Here is a 20686-nt window from a genome sequence, read left to right as displayed (position 1 = left end):
TTTAAAGCTGTGGCTATAATTTCAGTTATAACTAATACTCACCGCCGTAATTGCTGATATGTGGGAAAGCAGTGACATAGCAACAGCAAAGTCAGACAAGTTGTAAACGAACCAACAGATTGTCTAAACTACTTTAGTTTTCAGTCAAACTGAATAAGAGTGCACCTGAAACATTGTTTATATCCCACATTGCACAGGAGAACTGTGAATGCACAGCTGTGGTAAGTGTGATACAAGAAACAGGAAGTCAGTCTGTAAACAGTGATGGATGTTCACAACAGAACTTTTGGTTGATTGTTTTAATATTCACCTTAATTTTCTTTTTCAAATATGCTTAGGGTGATTTAACTTTTAGTGAACCTGCTTGTGTTTCTCGCCCCGTTGGACCAAGCATGATTAGCCATGTAGCTGCATTTTCAGCCAACCAATTAACTTGGTTTGTACCATGTTATTTTCCCTTATTAGAAGAGTGGTCTTGCCTAAGAAGATTAAGATCCAAGTGATCACAAACCACATTTATTCTTAAACTGCATGTTGTAAGCATTCGTCATAATTTAAAGACTTCCCTCTCAGTTAAACTTTGACCCACTGTGCTCCAAGATCTCCACAATTACTTTGGTTATCATAACAAAGCTATGAAAAGAAAATTTCATTCCCTATTTTTCCCTTAATTCAATATATTATTCTCACATTAATACCAATAACGTTAATATCTTACTTTTTTTCATCAGATCGGCCAGGCCTGAGTAACGTGGAGCAAATCGAACGCTGCCAGGAGGAGTTCCTGCTGGCCTTTGAACATTACATCAACTACCGCAAACACAAAGTGGCACATTTCTGGCCCAAGCTGCTAATGAAGGTGACGGACCTGAGGATGATCGGCGCCTGCCACGCCAGCCGATTCCTTCACATGAAAGTGGAGTGTCCCACCGAGCTATTCCCTCCTCTCTTCCTGGAGGTCTTCGAGGACTGACCAATGGATTTTAGTATATATGTGTGTGCGTGTGTGCGTGCATGTATGTGTGTGTGTATGTATGTGTGTGCATACGTCAGCGCCTGGGTCACCCTGGTGGTTTCAGGGGTGGAACCAGCAGAAGGCCCGTCACAATGAACCTTCTATTAGCACTACTGAGTGTCACTTCATTCCATAGATTAGGAGTAGCTCTCTGGTGTAGTTTTGGATGCAACCATTCCTTACAGTGCGGGTACATGTGAATAGCATTTTGTTTCTTTTATTTTGGTTTGTTTTGTTGTTGTCATTGTTGTGGATATAACCTCTCACCTCGGATTTTATTATAGTTTTTTTTTGATGATTGTACAGTTGGCATAATGGTGATTTTATCAGCACTTGCTCATTCATTAGAAACCATACAAATGTTGTATTTTCCTAACTTTATGTTGAAAAACGAAAAATGGCTGCTCACCTGATTCTCATTGTCAGAGACCCGGCAGCCTTTCTCCCACCTACTCGACTTTATTGGACCCATTTGTTGGTCATATGGTGAGTCATCCACATGGTGAGTGTCTGAACTGTGCCTCACCATCTTACTGTGACCTGACCCGTTAACAGCAACACTCACCCTCATGGACAACAGCACACAGGCCTTTATTAAGAAGCCACACATCACAACGTTAAGTGGTAATGCGGCGTTCCAGAAATGTCGGAAAAATCAGAATTTGCAACAGAACAGAAACTCAAGGCAGAGCTCCGATAAGGAAACCTGGGTAAGATCTTGCTACAATACCTTTTCTGAGTCAACATTATTTAATGTCACATTTAAGTGGCAGCATACACATTTAACACTACACAACAATACTGTTTGAAATCCTCAAAACCCACAGTATTAGCATAATCCTGTCCAATACCAGTTTCCTGTAGGTAGCTAAACATGGATGTTTGAATGTGAAGCCTTGCAAACGTTGCTAAATATCATAGACAACTTTAGCTGATGCACTAAAACACATTCGCCATTTAAAAAAACATCCAATTTCTTTGATTTATTTTTGGAAATGTATGAATTCTAGGTCACTTTGGACAAAAAAAGCATCTGCCAAATGACTGTAAACAATGTTTATCTGACACTCTGAATATGCAAGAAGGATTTGTAATTTTTTTTAAGTAAACAGCATAGCTTTGACGCATTGTATGTTCTCATTTGTAGAAAACGTCCAACCAAACTAAAAAAATCTGGTAATTCAATCACCACTTAATGGACAAAGCATATCTTCAAGGTTCTGAAATGATCAGGTCCACATAACAGTTTTTCTGAATTGAGGAGTAGATGCTAACGGAGTAAACGATTCATATTCTAGGAAATGTTTATGTTCACCAATCAAAGAGATAGAGACTGCATGTCTATAACGCACATATGTGACATTGTTTTGATTGTTTGGGCTTTTTATTTAACAAATGCAGATCTGCAAAAAATGACATTTATTCTATGAATTATGTTATATTGAATGTAATCTCTTTGGATTTTAAAGGATTGGTTGGACAAACAAAACAATCCTAACCCTTTAGGAGATTGTGTTAGGCATTTTTCCCCTTTTTCTTTGGATATTTTGTGAAACGATGATTAATGGAGAAGAATCAGTGCATTAATTGATAATTAATTTAATAGTTAGTTGAATCCTAAACAAAACGAAATTTTATAAGCAGAATGACAGAACTATTGATCCATCGCCCTAATACTCTGTCGTAGCTGCGTTTAAAAATAATAACAAAATTCTTGCTTTTGTAAATTCTTTTTGCCTTTATTTTAACAGACAACCATAGAAACACACAACTGTTGTAAATTCCAGCCTACCTGCTGGTGATTCAGACTTCCGACATTTAAAGGAACGCAGCAGGAGTATTAAAATGAGCCTGTTCATCATTACCAGAGACCTGGGTCAGGACTAACTAAAGCACATAATGACACTGATGTCAAGAAAAGACAATCATATAGTACTTGTTTTTGTGTAACAATGCCACATGCTGTGCCAAAATCAAGTAAATGATTCCCTCCTTATTGAATCCCTGCTGTGCTTGACCGGTTATGCTAGTTGGTTCATGCAGCTCACACAGTCTTACCCCTGACTTGTGTTTTAGTCCATGATCGCAGCTTCTACAGAAGAGTTTTATGTGATTCATCTCGGCCAAGTTTCCTCACTAGTCCCACATCCAATGAATTAAACTCCCTGAAAACGGGGCACTGTATGATAAAACAGTGATGTCATGGTGCTATGGTGAGTTGGTGAATTCGCTGATTGAACTGTATTGTTATTTACATGCAGGAATGAACATTATCTGTTTGTATAGCAGCCCACTACCCGCTTATGATGGCATGCATATACTGTACACTAACACACAAACATGTACATATACAGTGAAAACAGTATACCTGTACACATACTGTACACATGCACATGTATGTATGTGCATAACACATGGGTCAGACACCACCACTGTGACAAACCAGTGGGATCTGGAGGCCCAAAAAAAAAACAGTATGATTCTTCATCAGCAAGGTACAGTGAGAAAGCTGGTGAGAGTGTGAAAACGTAGAGCTCTTTCCTTTCTCTTATTTCAGCCGGTATGTTCTTTTCTTTTTTTTGTTGTTGTTCTAAAAGCCTCTCTATGGTATTGTCGTTTGCATTGTGACAAACAGTTGCTCTGTAAATCTCGCTTTTCTCAAGCTTCACACTACTCCTCAAAGCAGCTTGTGTTTTTTGTTCTGTTTTTTTCCCCCATCTTTTCTGTGAAGTGATGCCTTTTATCAAAGCAATAGACTTGCTGCAGAGTTTGAATGACCCGGACCTCACACACACACACACCTCGCAAACCGTACAGTCTCAAAATAAAATGCACAGACAATCAGAGGGAGAGAGATGGATGGGGGAGTTAAGGCACCCAGGCTCAGGCGGCCCGGTTGTCATGTAGGACCGGGCCGTGCTGAGCCAGAAATATTTGCAAGCGTAACATTGGCCACGTTTACATGCACCCCTGTAGTCAATAGTCCCGGTAGGTCGTCTGCATGTTGGATGGTTGCAGGAGCCTTGGACTGAGGCTGCCTGTTGCTTATTGATAAACCCGTTAACAGAGTAGTCCTGGTAGAAAGAAATACAGCAAGTTTCTGCTTGATAGATGAATTGAACTAAAATAAAGAATGAATGACAGTTGGCACAAGCAGTGACAAGATGAACAAAATGGGTTTGTCGAATGGCCCTTTTTCTCAACCAAATACTCCCAGGAACTGAACTCAGGAACTAAATTTGGACCCAAAAGTCACTTCGGTGTATTTGTGTTTGTGTTTCCGTTGCATCTGAAGAACTGTGAGGATAAGACTAGCAAATAAAATTTGCAAATTGGACCTTATGAACTTTATAAAGTGACAACTTTGTTTGAGACTTAATTTCTTATTGCGTCGATATGTGGTTGTCTTTTGTAATATTCTGTGACATGACTGTAAGAGGAATGGATTGTTAACTTGCTCTCTTTTATCTTTTTTTAAAAATTGCATAGACTTTAAGACTAGTCTCAGGAATTTGGCTGCATGACTTTAAACATTAACAACATTTTAAGATATTCCCATTCTTATCCCTATGATATGCTAGCAACAACTATTGCTTGTTTGCATTCAATCGGACTGAAAGCTGTGTCTGTGCTGTGGTAGTTTGGAGGCTTGTGTTTGACCTGTGGCATCAGTACTAAGTCCAACCTGATAGCTACTGGACCTTCAATGCATATTACCTCAGCAGAAGGAACACATTACGACCCAGGAGCCCGAACTGGAACTATGTTCCTTAGGTTGTTCCTGAGTTTCTGTAAATATGTCTGAGTTCCTGCACAGGTAAAGGGCCAAAATGAGAGTCAAGCAACTTGCACGAAATAGAAATGGAGTCATTTTAAAGCATTAAATTACTTTAACTTTTTCACTCCCTCCTGAAGCTGTAGTTTGGTGTCAACCTGTTAAAAATATCAAACTCTTCATCTCCTAGAAGTTCTGCTGTGTTTGACGTTGGGTGCTTGACAGGAAGCATACAGTGGGTTTATCAGAGCTTCTGGCTGACACAGCTAAACATTAAACTACTACTGTGTACTCTCTGTATAGTAACAGAGTGGGAATCATGTCTCTAAACATTTGTTACTATTACAGATATTGATTATTCAAGTTTAAAGCCCAAAGACACCTTTCCAACGCTCGCTTTTCTTTAGCTATTGCAAATCAAGGTTTGTGGAATATTTTCTGCAATTTCTCGAAACTAACGCTACAGGGCCAGTTTGGATCAGAGGATTAGTGGGGTCAAGAACTTTATCCTTGCATTTTATGGGCAGTGAGTGTGAAATTTGCATTAATCTGAGCGAACATTTTAAGATCGTCAAAATAAGATTGTTTTGGGAAATTGAAGACGACATCAGTCTAAAATGTGAAATTTTTATCTCGGTTAAATTCAAAGTCTGTCTATGCAGCCAGCCCCAGGTTTATCATAAAAGCATGAACGTTTAACGTTAATGGTCTTTCAGGTGAGTCACAAGTCCTACTTTAAAATTCTTGACGAGATAGATCCCATTCTGTTTTTTTCTGGGCCAGATCATCTAGATAGTTTTTGCCCTTAATGCACACTAAGGATCTTATTACATCTTGTGCAAAAAGCAAAACAAAAAATGTAAGTGTCAAAAATTACAAAATTCCGATTTCCAGTCTAAACAGGGTAATAAGCCAGACCTCACAGCAGTGTTCTTTAGTCATGACATTTCAGTTAAATCTTAAAGGCCACGTTTTTCTTTTGAATAATTTCATTTGATTTGTTTAAGCAATTAACTGTTAGCTCAACCAGGTTGTTCTTTTCTAAGCAAAAAGCAACCAAAACCTTACCTCAACATTAACCAAACGTATTTACAGTAACCTCAAAGCTACATTTATCCGTTTCAGTTGGCCACATGGTGGCAGTACTTTATAACTCACGAAAATCACACTTGTTTGACTAATTATGGTCTTATAAAGATGATATCGCTAACATGTAAATGGTAAATCAGAACATTCAGACAGAACCAAAATAATGTTTGCCATAAAACCAAAACAATGACCTGAAAGATGCTACAATGCTCAGTAGAGCTGAAGAGCTTGACATTCACATTACAGACAGTCACATTCACTCATTATTCATATAAAAGTAATTATTAGTGCAGCATTAAACCCCCCAAAATAATAACACGTTGTTTTTCTTCTTTTTTTGTTTTACCAAATGTAGTATTAAGACCCATAATTTAGTTGGATACAAATGTTTGTGTTTTTTTTCAGGTTATGTACAAATTGGAGGTTATGGCCGTATGTATATGTTGGATTTTAAATGTCACACACACCATAATTACTTGAATTGTCATATGCACAGAACTGTTGGTGCATGTAAACATAGTCAATGCTGCCTGCTGGTTCAGATGATTTTACTGTTTCTGAAGAGGTGCCAGTGCGCTGTTATCTCTCCCACGAGTTGTTACTCTTTAGGTTACTCAGTTACAACCAATAACAAGAGTTGCACCATATAAATGCTATTTTACAGTACAAAGGAAAAGGGATGTATATTTTCGAACTGCAGATTTTTTTTACGGATGTTGTTAGCATAAAATTAACATGATATTGTTTTGCATAGCCTTGAAAAAAATACAGTATCTTGCTCTCAAACCCATTTCCACATCTCTGCAAAATACCTATGAGCAAGATGTAATGAATCATAAAAAACACATTAATTAGTGCAGCATTAGTTCTACTATTTAAAAAATAATAATACTGTAACTGGACTTCACTGTCAGTACAAAGCAGAAAATAACACATGTAAGGTCAACTTCTTGTTCAAAGTGTAACCATCATCAATGAAAAAGCAATCCACCGTCAGCACAGATTCTCTCCTTGTGTGTTTGAGTGTCTTCTTGTTCAACTCATCTGTTCAACACGTACTGGAAAACCGTCAAGGGGAGAAATGGAGTGAGATTAGGTGTGTGTAAGTGTAGGAGTGAATGTGTGACAGCATAAAAAACAGAAGTTGAGAAAAATAATTCTGTTGCGAATTTGCTGTCTTGCACCCGGCATTTACCGGCAACATTGTCCGGTAATCCATTGTCCAGCTCTGGATAGTGCTTTGTAATGAGCGTGGAGGATGGCGATGCAATCAATGTGAATTAGCTCTTGAGAATAAAGATGGTTTTGAGAGAATTTGGTTTTGTGCTTTTATTTTTGTTGCAATTAAGTGTTTTTTCCTTTACTTGCTTGTGATTTTAATGTGGGGGTTTTTTTCATAGCTTTTAATCCCAGCACAGTATGTTTTTTAGGGATTGTTATTAATCATTTTTTTGCCATATTTTTTTATTTTGGTCTTTATTGTTGTAGTTTTTTAAACACCAAACAAACAAAACAGTAACAGCGTTACTGATCAAATGCATTGTGTGCATCCTTGAGAAACAACAAAAGTGTTGGATGCATTCCCTTTTCATACATTCATACATTTGCAAAACTAATTATAAAAAATATTGTAATTCATGTGAGCTAACTCCGACTTACCTCTACTGGTGCATTGCTAACATAGAAATAGAATGAGAGTAGAACAGGCATTGAACTATTTGACGTGGTCCTTTATGTGGTTGAAATAAATGAACGCTTAGCACTCTGATGACTTAGACCACTAACGGTCACAATTCTTTGAAATGGCAATGGTCACATAAAATTTGACTTTTTTTATGACTTTCGAAAAATGTATTCTATTTTTTATTTAACCTGTACTGTATCATATAATTCGATTGAGATTTAGAATCTGTTTCACAAGGGTGTCCTAGTCAAGATGGCAGCATAAAAGTTTCCATGAAAACACAGATAACACACATAAAAACAAAACAACAGCTTTCACTTTTGTAGACATGACATTTTTTCACTTTTTTCAACATGACATTTTTATTCACTTTTTTATTGCTTATTTACGCCATACTATATCATGGCTTTTTTGAGAAAGTATAGTATGACCTTTCACGTCAAGATGTACTTTTATGACGTGACTTTTAATGACATACTATACTATGACTTTTTTCACTATTTTCGACATACTATACTATGACTTTTTAAACTTTTTTTGACATACTACACTATAACTTTTTTTTTTTTGACTTTTTGACTTTTTTCAACTTTTTTTGACATACTATACTTTTTTCAACTTTTTTTTCGACACTTTTTTTGAACTTTTTTCTATATCTTTTTTTGACATACTATACTATGACTTTTTTCACTTTTTTTCCACATTCTATACTATGACTTTTTTTCAACTTTTTTCGACATACTATACTATGACTTTTTCTCAACTTTTTTTCAACTTTTTTTGACATACTATACTATTACTTTTTTTGACTTTTTTAGACATACTATACTATGACTTTTTTTTTCGACAACTTTTTTTTTTTCATTCTATACTATGACTTTTTTTTTTTTTTTTTTGACATACTATACTTTTTTTACTATACTATGACATACTATGACTTTTTTTTTTTTATTGACATACTATTTACTATTACTATTTTTTGAGAAACTTTTTTTCATACTTTTTTATGACGTGACTTTTTGACATACTATACTATGACTTTTTTTCCCTATTTTTTCGACATACTATACATACTATATTATTTCACTTTTTCATACTTTTTTTTTTTTTTTTTTTTCGACATACTATACTATGACTTTTTTTGACTTTTTACTATACTATGACATTTTTTGACTATATGACTATGACTTTTTTTTTACTTTTTTCGACATACTATACTATGACTTTTTTTTATTTTTTGACAACTTTTTTTTTCATACTATACTATGACTTTTTTCCCTATTTTCGACATACTATACTATGACTTTTTTTCCCTATTTTCGACATACTATACTATTACTTTTTCTCAACTTTTTTTGACATACTATACTTTTTTTGACATTTTTGTAACTTACTATTACTATACTATGACTTTTTTGACATACTATACTTTTTCTCATGACTTTTTTTTTTTTGACATACTATTTTTTTTTCGACATACTATACTATGACTTTTTTTCAATACTATGACTTTTTACTACATACTATACTTTTTTTTTCACTTTTTTCGACATACTATACTATGACTTTTTTTCAACTTTTTTAGACATACTATACTATGACTTTTTTTGACTTTTTTAGACATACTATACTATGACTTTTTTTGACATACTATACTATGACTTTTTTTGACTTTTTTAGACATACTATACTATGACTTTTTTTGACATACTATGCTATGTCTTTTTTTCACTTTTTTCCACAAACTATACTATGACGTTTTTCGACATACTATACTATGACTTTTTTTGACATACTATACTATGACCGTTTTGACATTTTGCTATTTTTGACTTATTACGACATAATTTACTCAAATATAGATTTATTTTTATAATGGAGCTCAAAGTTATAATACATACATCCTGATCTTCTAACAAAGTCTAGTACAAATTATATTTTTGACAATCCCACAGATCCTTGAAGTATGAGAGGACAATGATGAATTGATGCAGTTTGCACTTGTGCACTGTGTTCAAAAGAGACGATCAATATTAATCTTGGGTTTAAGTTCAGAATTATAAACAAAAATATCAATTTGAAGCCTTTATTTACTTTTTGTGTGTGTAGAATGTAGATCTCACGAATTTATGAAATCCCCTTTAATTTGGTTTGCAGAGCAAACATGAGCAGGCTGCAGATGGTGGTCCCAGGTTGCAGGGAGTGGCAGTGTGTGCAGAGAGAGAGAGGAAGTTGCCTTGTTGCCATCTGCTGATGGATAGTGATATTACCACAATCAAACTGTCGAGGTTTTTATCCTCCCAAGTTTAGATTGACAACCTTTTGAACATCATCTTCTTGATAAATCTCATGTTATTTTACCTGAAGTTTCATGACAGCTACAGTAATTTACAGTTATTTAGTCATTTTAATTTTTTAATGGTTTCTGTCCAATACTTTGAGTGATTGCTTGTAGTATGAATTTGTTTTGTATCTTATTTTTGACACTTGCGTTGAGAAGTGGTGAGAAAATAGCTGATTTTTTATACTGATAAATTAGTTTTGAATTGAGTCCAGGAAGATGGACACCTCACAGTTAAGAAGACAGTTTGGCCATATACTACACACTAGGTACATATTACATACTAAGTATGCTTTATTTTTTAGTATTAAGAATCACTATTATTGGGAAAGCGTTAGAAATACTTTTTGCTTGCTTGTTAACAGCTTTCCAAAGTCACATTTGGATTAATTATTTCATAATTTGCCACATTAAGTAAAACAGTGTTATCAGAACCAACTTTAACTTAAACATCATATGATGAATTGATTCTGCTAAACTTAATGACAACCAGACACATTCAATAACCACTTCACAACATAAACTGCATTTATAAAATTTATTTATATAGATATATTCATCTATACAGTTATGTATGTATGATAGTATGTATATATTTATATATAAATCTATGCATACTGCAATCCTTTCACAGAGGAGAACAGAACCACATGTCAGCAATGTTAACACAATGACAGAAGCTCTGGATATTAAAAGGCCCGACATTCTGAATTCATCAGCAGGGAACAAAAAGATGGCAATCGCAAAATATCTGAACATCACCTCGACTCAGCTTATTTCTTTAAATTACAATCAGTGACATTACAATCATATTTTATGTGGAATAGTCCTACCTATTCAGTATAACTACACTCAGCTAAAGTCTGTACAGTATTGTAAAACAGAAATGTGTATTCAAGCAAGTGGGAGCCGCTGGTGACAATTATTTCTCTTGCAGCCGGTGTCCGAAAGCAGCATAGCACGTCTGACTCGACTGCTTGGCAGGTAGGAAAGTCCCGACTTGGGACACACAGGACAGCAGACACCAGGATCTCAGAAACACTCCTCCTTACACTTCTTAGAAGAGAAGGGAAAATGTGTCTCGATTGGTTCAGTGCATCTAAATTTCCACTGATCCATGAGCACATATCAGCAGGCATTAGAGCGACACTGATACATTTGATTTATCACAATGCCAAAATCATTTTTGAAAAATGGCCACAACTAACAAAAACACAGCATATCAACAACTGCAAGACAAAGCCTTATTTTGCTCCCCTAATTTATTGAGATTACAATAACACGCTCTGGGGTTTCTCTAGGATTTTTAGCAGCTTTACATCCACATTCCTCTCATTGTCGTCTGCCTTTTTTTTTTTTTTTTTTTTTTTTAAAGATAATTCTGACTCGTCAGTCTTTCAGTGTCTGCATTTTTGTTAGCTCAACAGCTTCCCCCTCATCACATGAGCACAGCATCTATTCAAATGAATGTTTTCCACTGAAAGTACACACAAGATTCTTGACTCATCACTATACAGCTAAAATCAAAAAGCAGTCACATATTGCACTATGAATGCAAAAAATACCAGTCTACACTATACAGAAAAGTGCTTCTAATGTTTGTACAGTTGCAAACATACAGTATGCTACAAGCAAAACACAAGAAACATTTACATCAATCAGTGTGTCTGTATGTATGCATTACCATCACACAGGCATTTACGCCCTACAGTACAGTACAATAACATTTTATGGTCTTCCTCCCCCTTTAAATGTCAGCTTCGACTTTTAGTTCTATTATTAGCCTGAAGGAACAGAGCCCAAAGTCTAATGGGGGAAGTGTGGAGGTGAGGGTGGTCCTTTCGCGACCCCCAGGTCCGGTCACAGGCCGTTACAGCTTGGGTCCGGGTGTCAAGTACTAGAGGAGTCTTCAGGAATGGACCTTGAAGGCCAGCAGCTCCTCGGAGTGCATGTTGTTGAGCGAGCGCAGGTCGGGCAGTTTGAGCAGCAGCTTGGTGAAGATGGCCGACTCGTTGGGGTGGTTCTTGGTGATGAGGCTTCGCAGGGCGCGGATCAGCGTCTCCTGCAGGGCCTCCACCGAGTTCACATTCTCGATGCCCGAGCGATCTGGGAAGAATGGACAGTAACGGTGTGTTATGCTGCGAGGTGAAATATTTTGGATAAGGAATTAAAGATTACAAGAAAAGTTTGGGTTACAATGATACAGGAATTTGTCATCATTATTCACGTAAAAAAAAAAAAAACTGCTTCATTATTATTTCCTTACAGTTTGACATTTTGGGAAATACAATTATTCAGAGTAAGATAAGAAGAACGAAATCTCCCTGTCTCTCATACTCGTCCATTTATTATCAATCTACAGCCATCAGCCAATTAGCTTAGCTTAGCAACTGGAAGCACATTTGTCCAAACATTGTAATAAGGGGCTAAAACGATTGTAGTCAATTAATCGAATAGTTGATAGACAGAAAATGTATGATAATGAATTAATTATTAATCATATTCTGTCATTTATAAAGCAAAAATGTGCAGCGTGTTCTAGGTGCAGCTTTTCTATTTGAATTTGCAGCTTTTCTTTGTCATATGTGACAGTAAATTGAATATTTTGGGGTTTTGGTTGGTCGGACAAACCAAGAAAGATTTCCCTCTTGGCTCTGAGAAATTGCAATGGGAATTCTTTCCGAACTTCTTGGCAATTTGTAGAATAAAGGATTTTAAAAAATGATTTTTCGGTTATTTTAATTTTGAAGCCCTTGTATGTGTGGAGTTTTTTTCTTCTTCTGGGGATTTAATCAAAAGATAGACCATTAACAACTATGTCAAATATATTTGCATCTTCCTTTAAAACATAATTTGGGTCTGTGGTAAGTACATAAATGTTATGTGCGCTGTTAGAGTGCTTTATCAAATCAAACATACCTGCAGAGACCAGAACCACGGCGGTGAAGAGGCTCATCTCCTCTTCACTGAGGCCCAGGTTGATGAGCTTCTCGCTGAAGTCAAACATGGAGTTGAGGAGGTCCCCGGCCCCCATGGCCCTCAGAGTGTCCACGCTGTATTTCTTCCCACCGAGAAAGGTGACGGTTCGGTCCTTAACATCGAAGAGAGAAGCAAAGCGAACCACCAACACCTGCAGAAGACAAACACAGCTCTGTAAGTCTGGGTACAACTGTTCTGACACCACAACGTCAGCCTTTTTATGAAAACATAAATATCATCCGTGGCACGTGGCTTACCTCAAAGGTGCCGGCCTTCAGCAGGCTGACCTGGTCGTGCTGGGACAGGTCTCTGAATCCTGGGATCTTCTTGGCAAACTCCACCACCTCCCTGACGGCGGGGGTGAAGCTGTGGGAGAACTCCTCCCACACCTCGTGGCCAGACTTCTGAGGGTCCACATGAGGAGAGGTGTTCATCGGACAAACCTGGGGGCAGATTTATGTTCATTTTAGAAGGCTGTACCACTGTGATGGTGTTTTACTGGACTCACCGCACCGACGACGAGTTTCACAGGATATTTCTGCACTTTCACTGCCACTTTTATTTAAATTTCAAGTATTAAAATGTATTTTTTTCTTCCCATAGACTTGTAAATGGTATTGCACTACACTTTTATTCCTTAGTCAAAGCACACTGAATTGACTTTGTGTTTGAAAAGTCCTGCACCTTTGTCTCGCCTCCTTGTCTCTTACCAGATGCATTCTGTTGCCTCCTCTCCACAGGGGCCCGCTGTAGGCTGCGTTGGCGTGGCCCTCTGAGGACGGAGCGCCGAAAGCTCCATGTGTGTAGGCTGGGCAGTGGCTGGAGGCGGCACTCCTGGACAGCCGGAAAGGGCAGTGGTTGGTGGTGTTGGCCTCCTGACCCTGGGGGCCCAGGCTGGAGGGAGGAGCCTGTGCTGCCATGGTGACCATATTGTTGTGTTGGTTCCAGGCGTCCTGATGCTCCTCTATATGGAGGTTAGGGATGTTATTGGCCGGGCCGCTGTTCGGGGGGCCAGTAGGAGGCGGGGCCTCAGCTGTCAGGCTGCTCTGCTCCTGGTTGTACATGAAGGTCTCCTGGTGAGCCCTGGTCACCGAGCCGATCACCTCCTCCTCCCCGCTGTCTGAAGCGCTGGGCGAGGCCGAGCTGGTGTCCATGGTGACGGTGGGTTCAGGGTCAGAGCTGGAGTCTGATCGGCTGGAGCATGGTGTGAAGGATGAAGAGGTGGAGGGGGCGGGGCTGGCGTCCTCTGAGGTAGGTTCGGTGGCACCGGCTGGCAGAGGTTTGACGATAGGTAGCGTCTGGCTGCTGTGCAGCTGGCTGTGCAGCTGGCTGTTGTTCATCATGTTGTTCATGGCGCTCTGCATCTCCAGCAGCATGCGCTGTTTCTCACGCTTAGGGATTCGGCCAAAGCGCACAGCTGAACAGTGGGGAGAGAATCATTTCAGAAGGACTCACCTTTACTTTTTACTGTTTCACAGTTACAGTTTCTACAAGTCAGACCATAATGACTCATGATATATTGTTTGTTCTTTAGAAATCCCACCCGCTGATTCATCCACCCTTTCCCACTGAGCTAGGTTACTTTTCTTTCAGTGATGCACATACAACAATGAAATCATCATATGCATATTATTAAAAGGGGCACTCGGGACCAGTTTGCTGGTCTGGAGGAGTACAAATCTGTGGCACAGGAGGAGCGTAGTCAAGTGTGAAAAACTAAAGATGATCCATAGTGATGCTATCAGCTGTCACCTCAACTTGAATTCTTTATATCTGTCTCTTATGAGTCATCATATGGCGAACCAAGAAGAGTTTATATAAATAAAACACTATAAAATAAATATTCAAATTAATAATCACATACAATTGTGAAATAATAATAATAATAATAATAATACTGTATTGTTTTTTAACTCAGTTAATAAGTATAATTTCATCCTGCACATTTCCACAATAGTTAAATATTAAATCTGATAAACTTCACAATTCCATTCTTACATAATATATTTTGTGTCTATTTATTAAAATGAATCTTCTTCTAATTTATTGATTTGGTTTTTAAAAAAAAATCATATTCCCCTCATTAATGGCAGTGCAAAACTAAGTTCCCCTTTAAATGCTTTGTGATGTTGAGAAAGTGTTAATTTTACTGAGAAAAAGATCAACAGAACAGAAAGTATGTCTTTTAATTTGAATAACACACAAGAAAGGCATGTGAGTGATCCTGCTCTTCAGAGGCTGAACAATGAGCTTTGCTATTCATATTATCATTATCGTATACTTATACTAAATCTATTTTGATGCTTTGGGCAATATTGGGTTCTTTTTCTTTTTTTTTCAAACTTTCATGTCAATAAAGGGGTGTTGAATTCAATTTTAATTGAATTGAATAATGAGCCAGACAGTTATTACTACGGACACTCACAGTCTCTGGACATCCCAACCATCAGGCATTTCTTGAAGCGGCACTGCTGGCAGCGGTTGCGGTTGATCCTCATGATGGGGCAAGTCTCGTTCTTAAGGCACTTCTTATACTGGATGTTCTGCTGGATGCTCCTCCTGAAGAAACCCTGAGTGTGTTCACAAAGACAAACGGCGCATCGTGATGACACAAGTCACAGACAGAACTATGCCTTGACGTGTCAGGATTAGATTGACAAAAAAGACAAATTTGACAATTTAGATGACCGATTACACTCCTTTTATTTGCATTCCCCGCAGTTAAGATTTCCATTATAACTGCATAATATCGGATATCCAACGCATCAGTCTGAAATGTGTGTGTGTGTGTGTGTCCTCCTCTAAGGCGTACTGCGGAGTGTTTTTCCACTGTACGCTGCTCCCCACAGTTAACTAGGCCACACAGCAACGTGAAGTATGAGGTGGCGGCTGAGATAAATATGGGGAGAGTGAACTAGTTTCACCGAGTCTCTGGTTGGAGCTGTGCAGATGGCTACGCCTGCTGCAGTGACCCACTTCAGTCGCAGCCCAAAGTCACAGCAACATCCAGCAAAAGTGTGGCAGTGGAAATCCTTCTGATTCAGTGTTGTGTGTGTGTGTGTGTGTGTGTCTGCATGCATGCGAGTGTGTGTCGATGGTAGTTGGAGGGAACCGCCCTCACCTTGCAGCCCTCGCAGGCGTGGACGCCGTAGTGGAAACCGGAGGCCACGTCGCCGCAAACCTTACACAGCAGCACCAGGCCGTTGATTTCTGATTAATACGAAAACATATTCTTATAGTTCACCTGAAAGACGATCAAACTAGTGATTTTGCATGCGTTAGCGCCTCAACTAATATATGACATTATTACCAACCAATTTCCAAAGTGCAATGCAAGCATTCAAAATGTAAAAATCACAACACATAACAGGGGGTGGGGGGGGGCATCTTACTTGTGATGCCACATTTTGCAGTGGAGGAGGAGCGTCCGCTTTTCTGAGGCCCTGGAAGGTTTTGGCCACCGCTTGCGAGCGCGGGGTCAGCCTGCTGACTCAGCTGTCGGCGGTTGGCCAAGGAGCCGTGGGGCGGGGAGGACGACTGGTAGCTGCCGTTGGAGGAGTCGCTGTGGCACGACTCGGGGCCAGAGCTGGAGGAGCTGATGTAGGCTATTACGCCTCCTGGTGTACAACGGAGAAAAATGAGCCGTGAGGACAGGGACTGCAGCAACACATCAAACGCTGTGCGGAGATTTCTTGGATGAAAAAGATGCACATCATATTGTGATTTCTTTTTTAAATGCACCAATTTATTTCACTCTTAAAAAACGAGGCTGGTGGTGTTACATCTATATTACCTGCAGACCAAACAAATGTATCGACAAACAAGTACAATCTGTGCATTAAAGCCTGATTCCTTCTTCCTCTGCTGCACTCGGTTACTGGTTACTTCATTAACAACACAATGTACTGTACTTTGTATTAATCCGATAAACACCTTCCAGCTGCCCCAAATACTCAATAAAACAAACATGTACTAATCTTTTGCAGAAAACATTCCACAACAAATGTGCTATTTATTCCTGTTTGATTAGCACTTAAAAAAAATAACAAAGTGACACTATTATAGGAAATTACCATGCCTTTATTTTTATCTATTATTTTTATCTTTTTTTTTAAGATTTATGTCTTCAGTAGTGACAAATGGGCTTAGGGGCTGCCACAGATAGGGAAGGTAGGAAGCAGAGAGAGAGAGAGAGACAAGCGCTTTAATTAATTGACAAGAAGAACATCATCCGTTAATTCCACTCTTTTTCTACTATGGTAAAAAGATGCAACAAAATCAAAATGTCTTCTCGGCCATCTCTTTCTTTTTGGAGCCATGTTGCACCAAATTCCCTAATAATAACAACAACCAGTCTATCAAATGCTGTGTCCAGCACTGTGGCATCTTAATCCTTTGATTTATTTGTTGATATTCAAATTTCTTTAGTTGGTGTACATTTCTCTTTATCTGTTCTGTCCTATCGCTGCTCAAGCCGACTCCCTGCGGTTTCCTTCCCCTCAAAAGAAATGTATAGCAACTGTCACCAGCTCCAACGAGCTTAACATTACGAGGACAGATACAAATACGACAACAGTTCCTCAGCCAGTAGGATCTGAGCAAACAGGCTGCTGCTGCTGTCGCCGGCAACCTTTTTTCTCCCTCAACATAAGCTGACCTGATTTCTTCCCCTGCCATTCTCAGTGATTAGGTAACAGCCATTACATAATGTCAGCTGCACCAGGGTGTGTGATAGGTAGTCTGGCCCGTCCCTGCAGCCATGCAAACAACACTGCTCCATCACAAATGATCTGGTGCCAAACCACATATAATTAAAATGAATAAGTAAACACCGTACTGGCACAAAACAGGGCTGGGATTGCCTTTTGAATATGCCACATAATATTTGCGCAGAAATTTGAAAATACCCATCACTATGTGTCTGTCTGTGTGTTAGATAAGATGTGACATTTGAAGCTTCCAGTGTTAAGCCAGACAAAACAGGAAAGCTTAACTTCCAGAGACTTTGTTCAGAATAAAGCCTTTTGTCAAAATACCATGATTCACATCAATGTATATTTCTAATAGTAATAGTAAAGGATCATCAATTCCTCAAAATGTAACATTTATTAACACTGCTAAGTATATATTCACATAGTACTACACCGCTAAATTAAAGCGCTAAATTATCAATTTTGCATTGAGGATGAACTAATGTATTGTCTTAGTTCAATTTATTCCATCCAATTCTGACAAAACTGTAAAATTGAACAAAATGTTGCATTCAGGTCCCGTGGGAATTTTTACCCTTTCAACATGTACACGTCACAGGGAAACATGCAGGTCTAGTACTTCAGAGAAATTAAATAATTTGTGTCCTATCACATTACTCATTTTGTAAGCAGTAGTCATGACGCGCCTGGTTCTGAAAAGCATTCATTTGATCTTTTAAAACGGGACATTACACCAACTATTCACAGTATTAATCTTAAATTCCCTGAATACCCAGTGTTGACCTCAAAACCACCGTTTATATAAGACATCATCACATGAAAACTAAGCTTGATGTCATTTCTAGAAAGAAAAAAAATCACCCAAAAGCCCCTTATAACACTATATAATATATGTGAACACTAAAAACCTCTGCAACACTAATACACTGTGCAATACAATAGTTATAATAGTTTCTGTCTGTATATATAATATTCCAGTTACTGTGGATTCTTTACTGTTTTTTTATTGCTCATTTGCTTATTTATAATACTTATATTCAGTTGTTACTGTTACATGCTGTTCTTGCATTTACCTTTGCTACTTACTTTTCCTGCTCCATCAATACATATCACCTTATCTCATACCAAAATGAGATATCTGTGCAATATAAATACACTGTGCAATAATAGTTATAATAGTTTCTGTCTGTATATATAATATTCTTTACTGTTTTTTTCTTGCTCATTTTCTTATTTATAATACTTATTTTTGATCTTGTTTTTTTACTATGTCTCTTATTTGCACTATCCTCTATGCTGCTGTAATCCTGTAAATTAAAAAGTAAAAAGACTAATAAAGGATTATCTTATTTTATGTAAATTATTATTTTTTTTTTTTTCTTTCTTTCTTTCTCAACACGCCCCCACGTGGACCAGCACATTTTATTATTTTTTTATCGGGCAAAAATCTGGGTCACCTCGAGAGCCGACAGAGAGCTGGCTCACGTGTATCCTCTGCGAGACCGCACGCCATCTCCACCGGGGAGGAATTATGCAACGAGACGCGTCACGGCGGCCTCCTGGCCAATGAGAGGCGACGCACGTGGAGCGTAAACACAGGCGCACATGGCCAGACCGAGGAGGCCATGTGAGAGGAGACGACCGCAGTGCTGCTGGAGGCATCCGCTGGGGCAATAACAACACTGCTAACCCAGTTTAACATGAACACACCTGTGGGCGTCACGTTACACATATTATATAAACAAGTGTCTCATTTAAATGTTCAAAATATGAAGATATTAATCCAGGAGTGCCACTTTTAATAAATGCAATTCCCACTGTATATGTATATATAAAATCAGGATTCGACCATATTGAAAAACCTGCAGCAACAAGCTGCATGCATAATAATTAAACTGGGTTTAAAGCCCACTCACCAGCTTTGGTCGCCTCCATGTCCTCTTGAGTTTTGGGGGCTTTCCTCCTCCGGTGCTACCTCAGTTCTGAAGCCGTGTTTCTGTTTTGTGTTCAGCAACTGAGAAGTCGCTGATGGATCTCAGGTTGAGAAAAAAAATTAATAAAACTACAACATTTAGATTAAAGACACCTTGAAAACCACCGAGGATTTATGGCAGGTTGAAGCAGTGAGTTTTGCAGAGAGCCGGCTTCAAAGACGCTTTAAAAAAAAAAAAAAAAAAAAAAAAAGAAAGAAAGAAAAGGGCAGTTTTTTGTTTTTTCCCCGTGCTCGACGCTGGAAGTCGCTTTATTCTAGCAAAAGAGAATTAAAAAAAAAAAACGCTGCTATTCTGTTCTCAGTGCAATCGAGATTTGGTCCAGAAAATGCACCGTTTTTCATTCAGAGATAGTTCAGGAGCAACAGAAACGCTGCGATACAGGCGTAACTCGGCGGTGTGAAAAGACTGGGGTTTTTTTTTTTTTTTTTTTTTTGCAGTGACTGTTTCGAGTCGAGTGTGCAACCATGTGACCCAGTTCATCGGCTCCTCCTTCCCCACAGCCTCGCTGGTGTCAATGTAACCCACTGACATACTTTCACCCGTCAAAGTGAACAAAGACATTTGGCAACTAAGTTATATCCTGTGTCAAAAAAAAAGTAGAGTACCTTGAAGTAGAGCTATGACTTTTATCACAGTTTGGTTTGTTTCCAAATTAGTGTTTGGTACTTTTTATTAAAGAGGTAACCGGAAAAATGTTTGATGAAATATTTTTTTTACAGATATTTCTAATCACAAGTAAAAGTTTTCTCTCACTTGCTTCATAGTATTACTGGTAATACACCTTTATTTATTACCTTTCCCCCTGCAATAAACATATCTGTATTTGCACAATTCTCAGTAGCCAGATTTTAAAAGTATCAATGTCATGAGTCTGACTTCACTCTTTTTTTTAAATTATTAATATATTTACCAGCCACAACTTAGTTTTTTCACCTTGAAAGTCTGTTTGTGTGCTTCATCCGGCAGAATGTTGTCCTGGAGTCACCTTCAGTAGTGTGAATTACCCGAGAGGCAGGTTTGAGTCCTTTTGTTTCGACAGTCTGTCTGTGGATAGATTTTGTAAACACAATAGCACCAGCGTGCAAGATGCTGTCACA

The 20686-nt window shown here is 38.2% G+C and overlaps 2 protein-coding genes across 5 annotated transcripts in view; one reads left to right on the top strand and one right to left on the bottom strand.

Annotated features, from left to right (window-relative positions):
* thrb (thyroid hormone receptor beta) overlaps positions 1-3688 on the top strand; it is an 84511-nt gene extending 80823 nt beyond the window's left edge. For all 3 annotated transcript variants that reach the window (XM_054606022.1, XM_054606019.1, XM_054606021.1), the window contains exon 11: positions 732-3688. In XM_054606022.1, coding sequence (XP_054461997.1) covers positions 732-973 — 242 coding nt within the window. In that variant the 3' untranslated portion in view covers positions 974-3688. The remainder of the gene's footprint in view (positions 1-731) is intronic.
* Positions 3689-10435: 6747 nt separating this feature from the next.
* Positions 10436-20686, bottom strand: nr1d2b (nuclear receptor subfamily 1, group D, member 2b). Of its 2 annotated transcripts, XM_054606018.1 has the most exons (9): positions 20523-20686; positions 19512-19629; positions 16276-16500; positions 16005-16093; positions 15309-15453; positions 13594-14300; positions 13141-13326; positions 12824-13034; positions 10436-12010 (listed from the first exon to the last, which is right to left on the bottom strand). In XM_054606018.1, the coding sequence occupies exons 2-9, from the start codon at positions 19528-19530 to the stop codon at positions 11814-11816; spliced, it is 1779 nt and encodes a 592-aa protein (XP_054461993.1). In that variant the 5' UTR covers positions 19531-19629; positions 20523-20686; the 3' UTR covers positions 10436-11813. The 2 variants fall into 2 exon arrangements, with proteins under 2 accessions (XP_054461993.1, XP_054461992.1); XM_054606017.1 differs by lacking the exon at positions 20523-20686 and having other exon boundaries at positions 19512-20007.

The sequence above is a fragment of the Anoplopoma fimbria genome, chromosome 10 (assembly GCF_027596085.1).
Source record: "Anoplopoma fimbria isolate UVic2021 breed Golden Eagle Sablefish chromosome 10, Afim_UVic_2022, whole genome shotgun sequence".
Lineage (NCBI taxonomy): Eukaryota > Metazoa > Chordata > Actinopteri > Perciformes > Anoplopomatidae > Anoplopoma > Anoplopoma fimbria.
This window is presented reverse-complemented; position numbering and strand designations above follow the sequence as displayed.

Excerpts from the sequence above, each read along its gene's own strand:
- nr1d2b (XM_054606018.1), bottom strand. Across the intron at positions 13,327-13,593 it reads GAGGCAACAGAATGCATCTG|GTTTGTCCGATGAACACCTC; the intron begins GTAAGAGACAAG and ends ATCTGCCCCCAG. Across the intron at positions 13,035-13,140 it reads TGAAGGCCGGCACCTTTGAG|GTGTTGGTGGTTCGCTTTGC; the intron begins GTAAGCCACGTG and ends TGTCTTCTGCAG.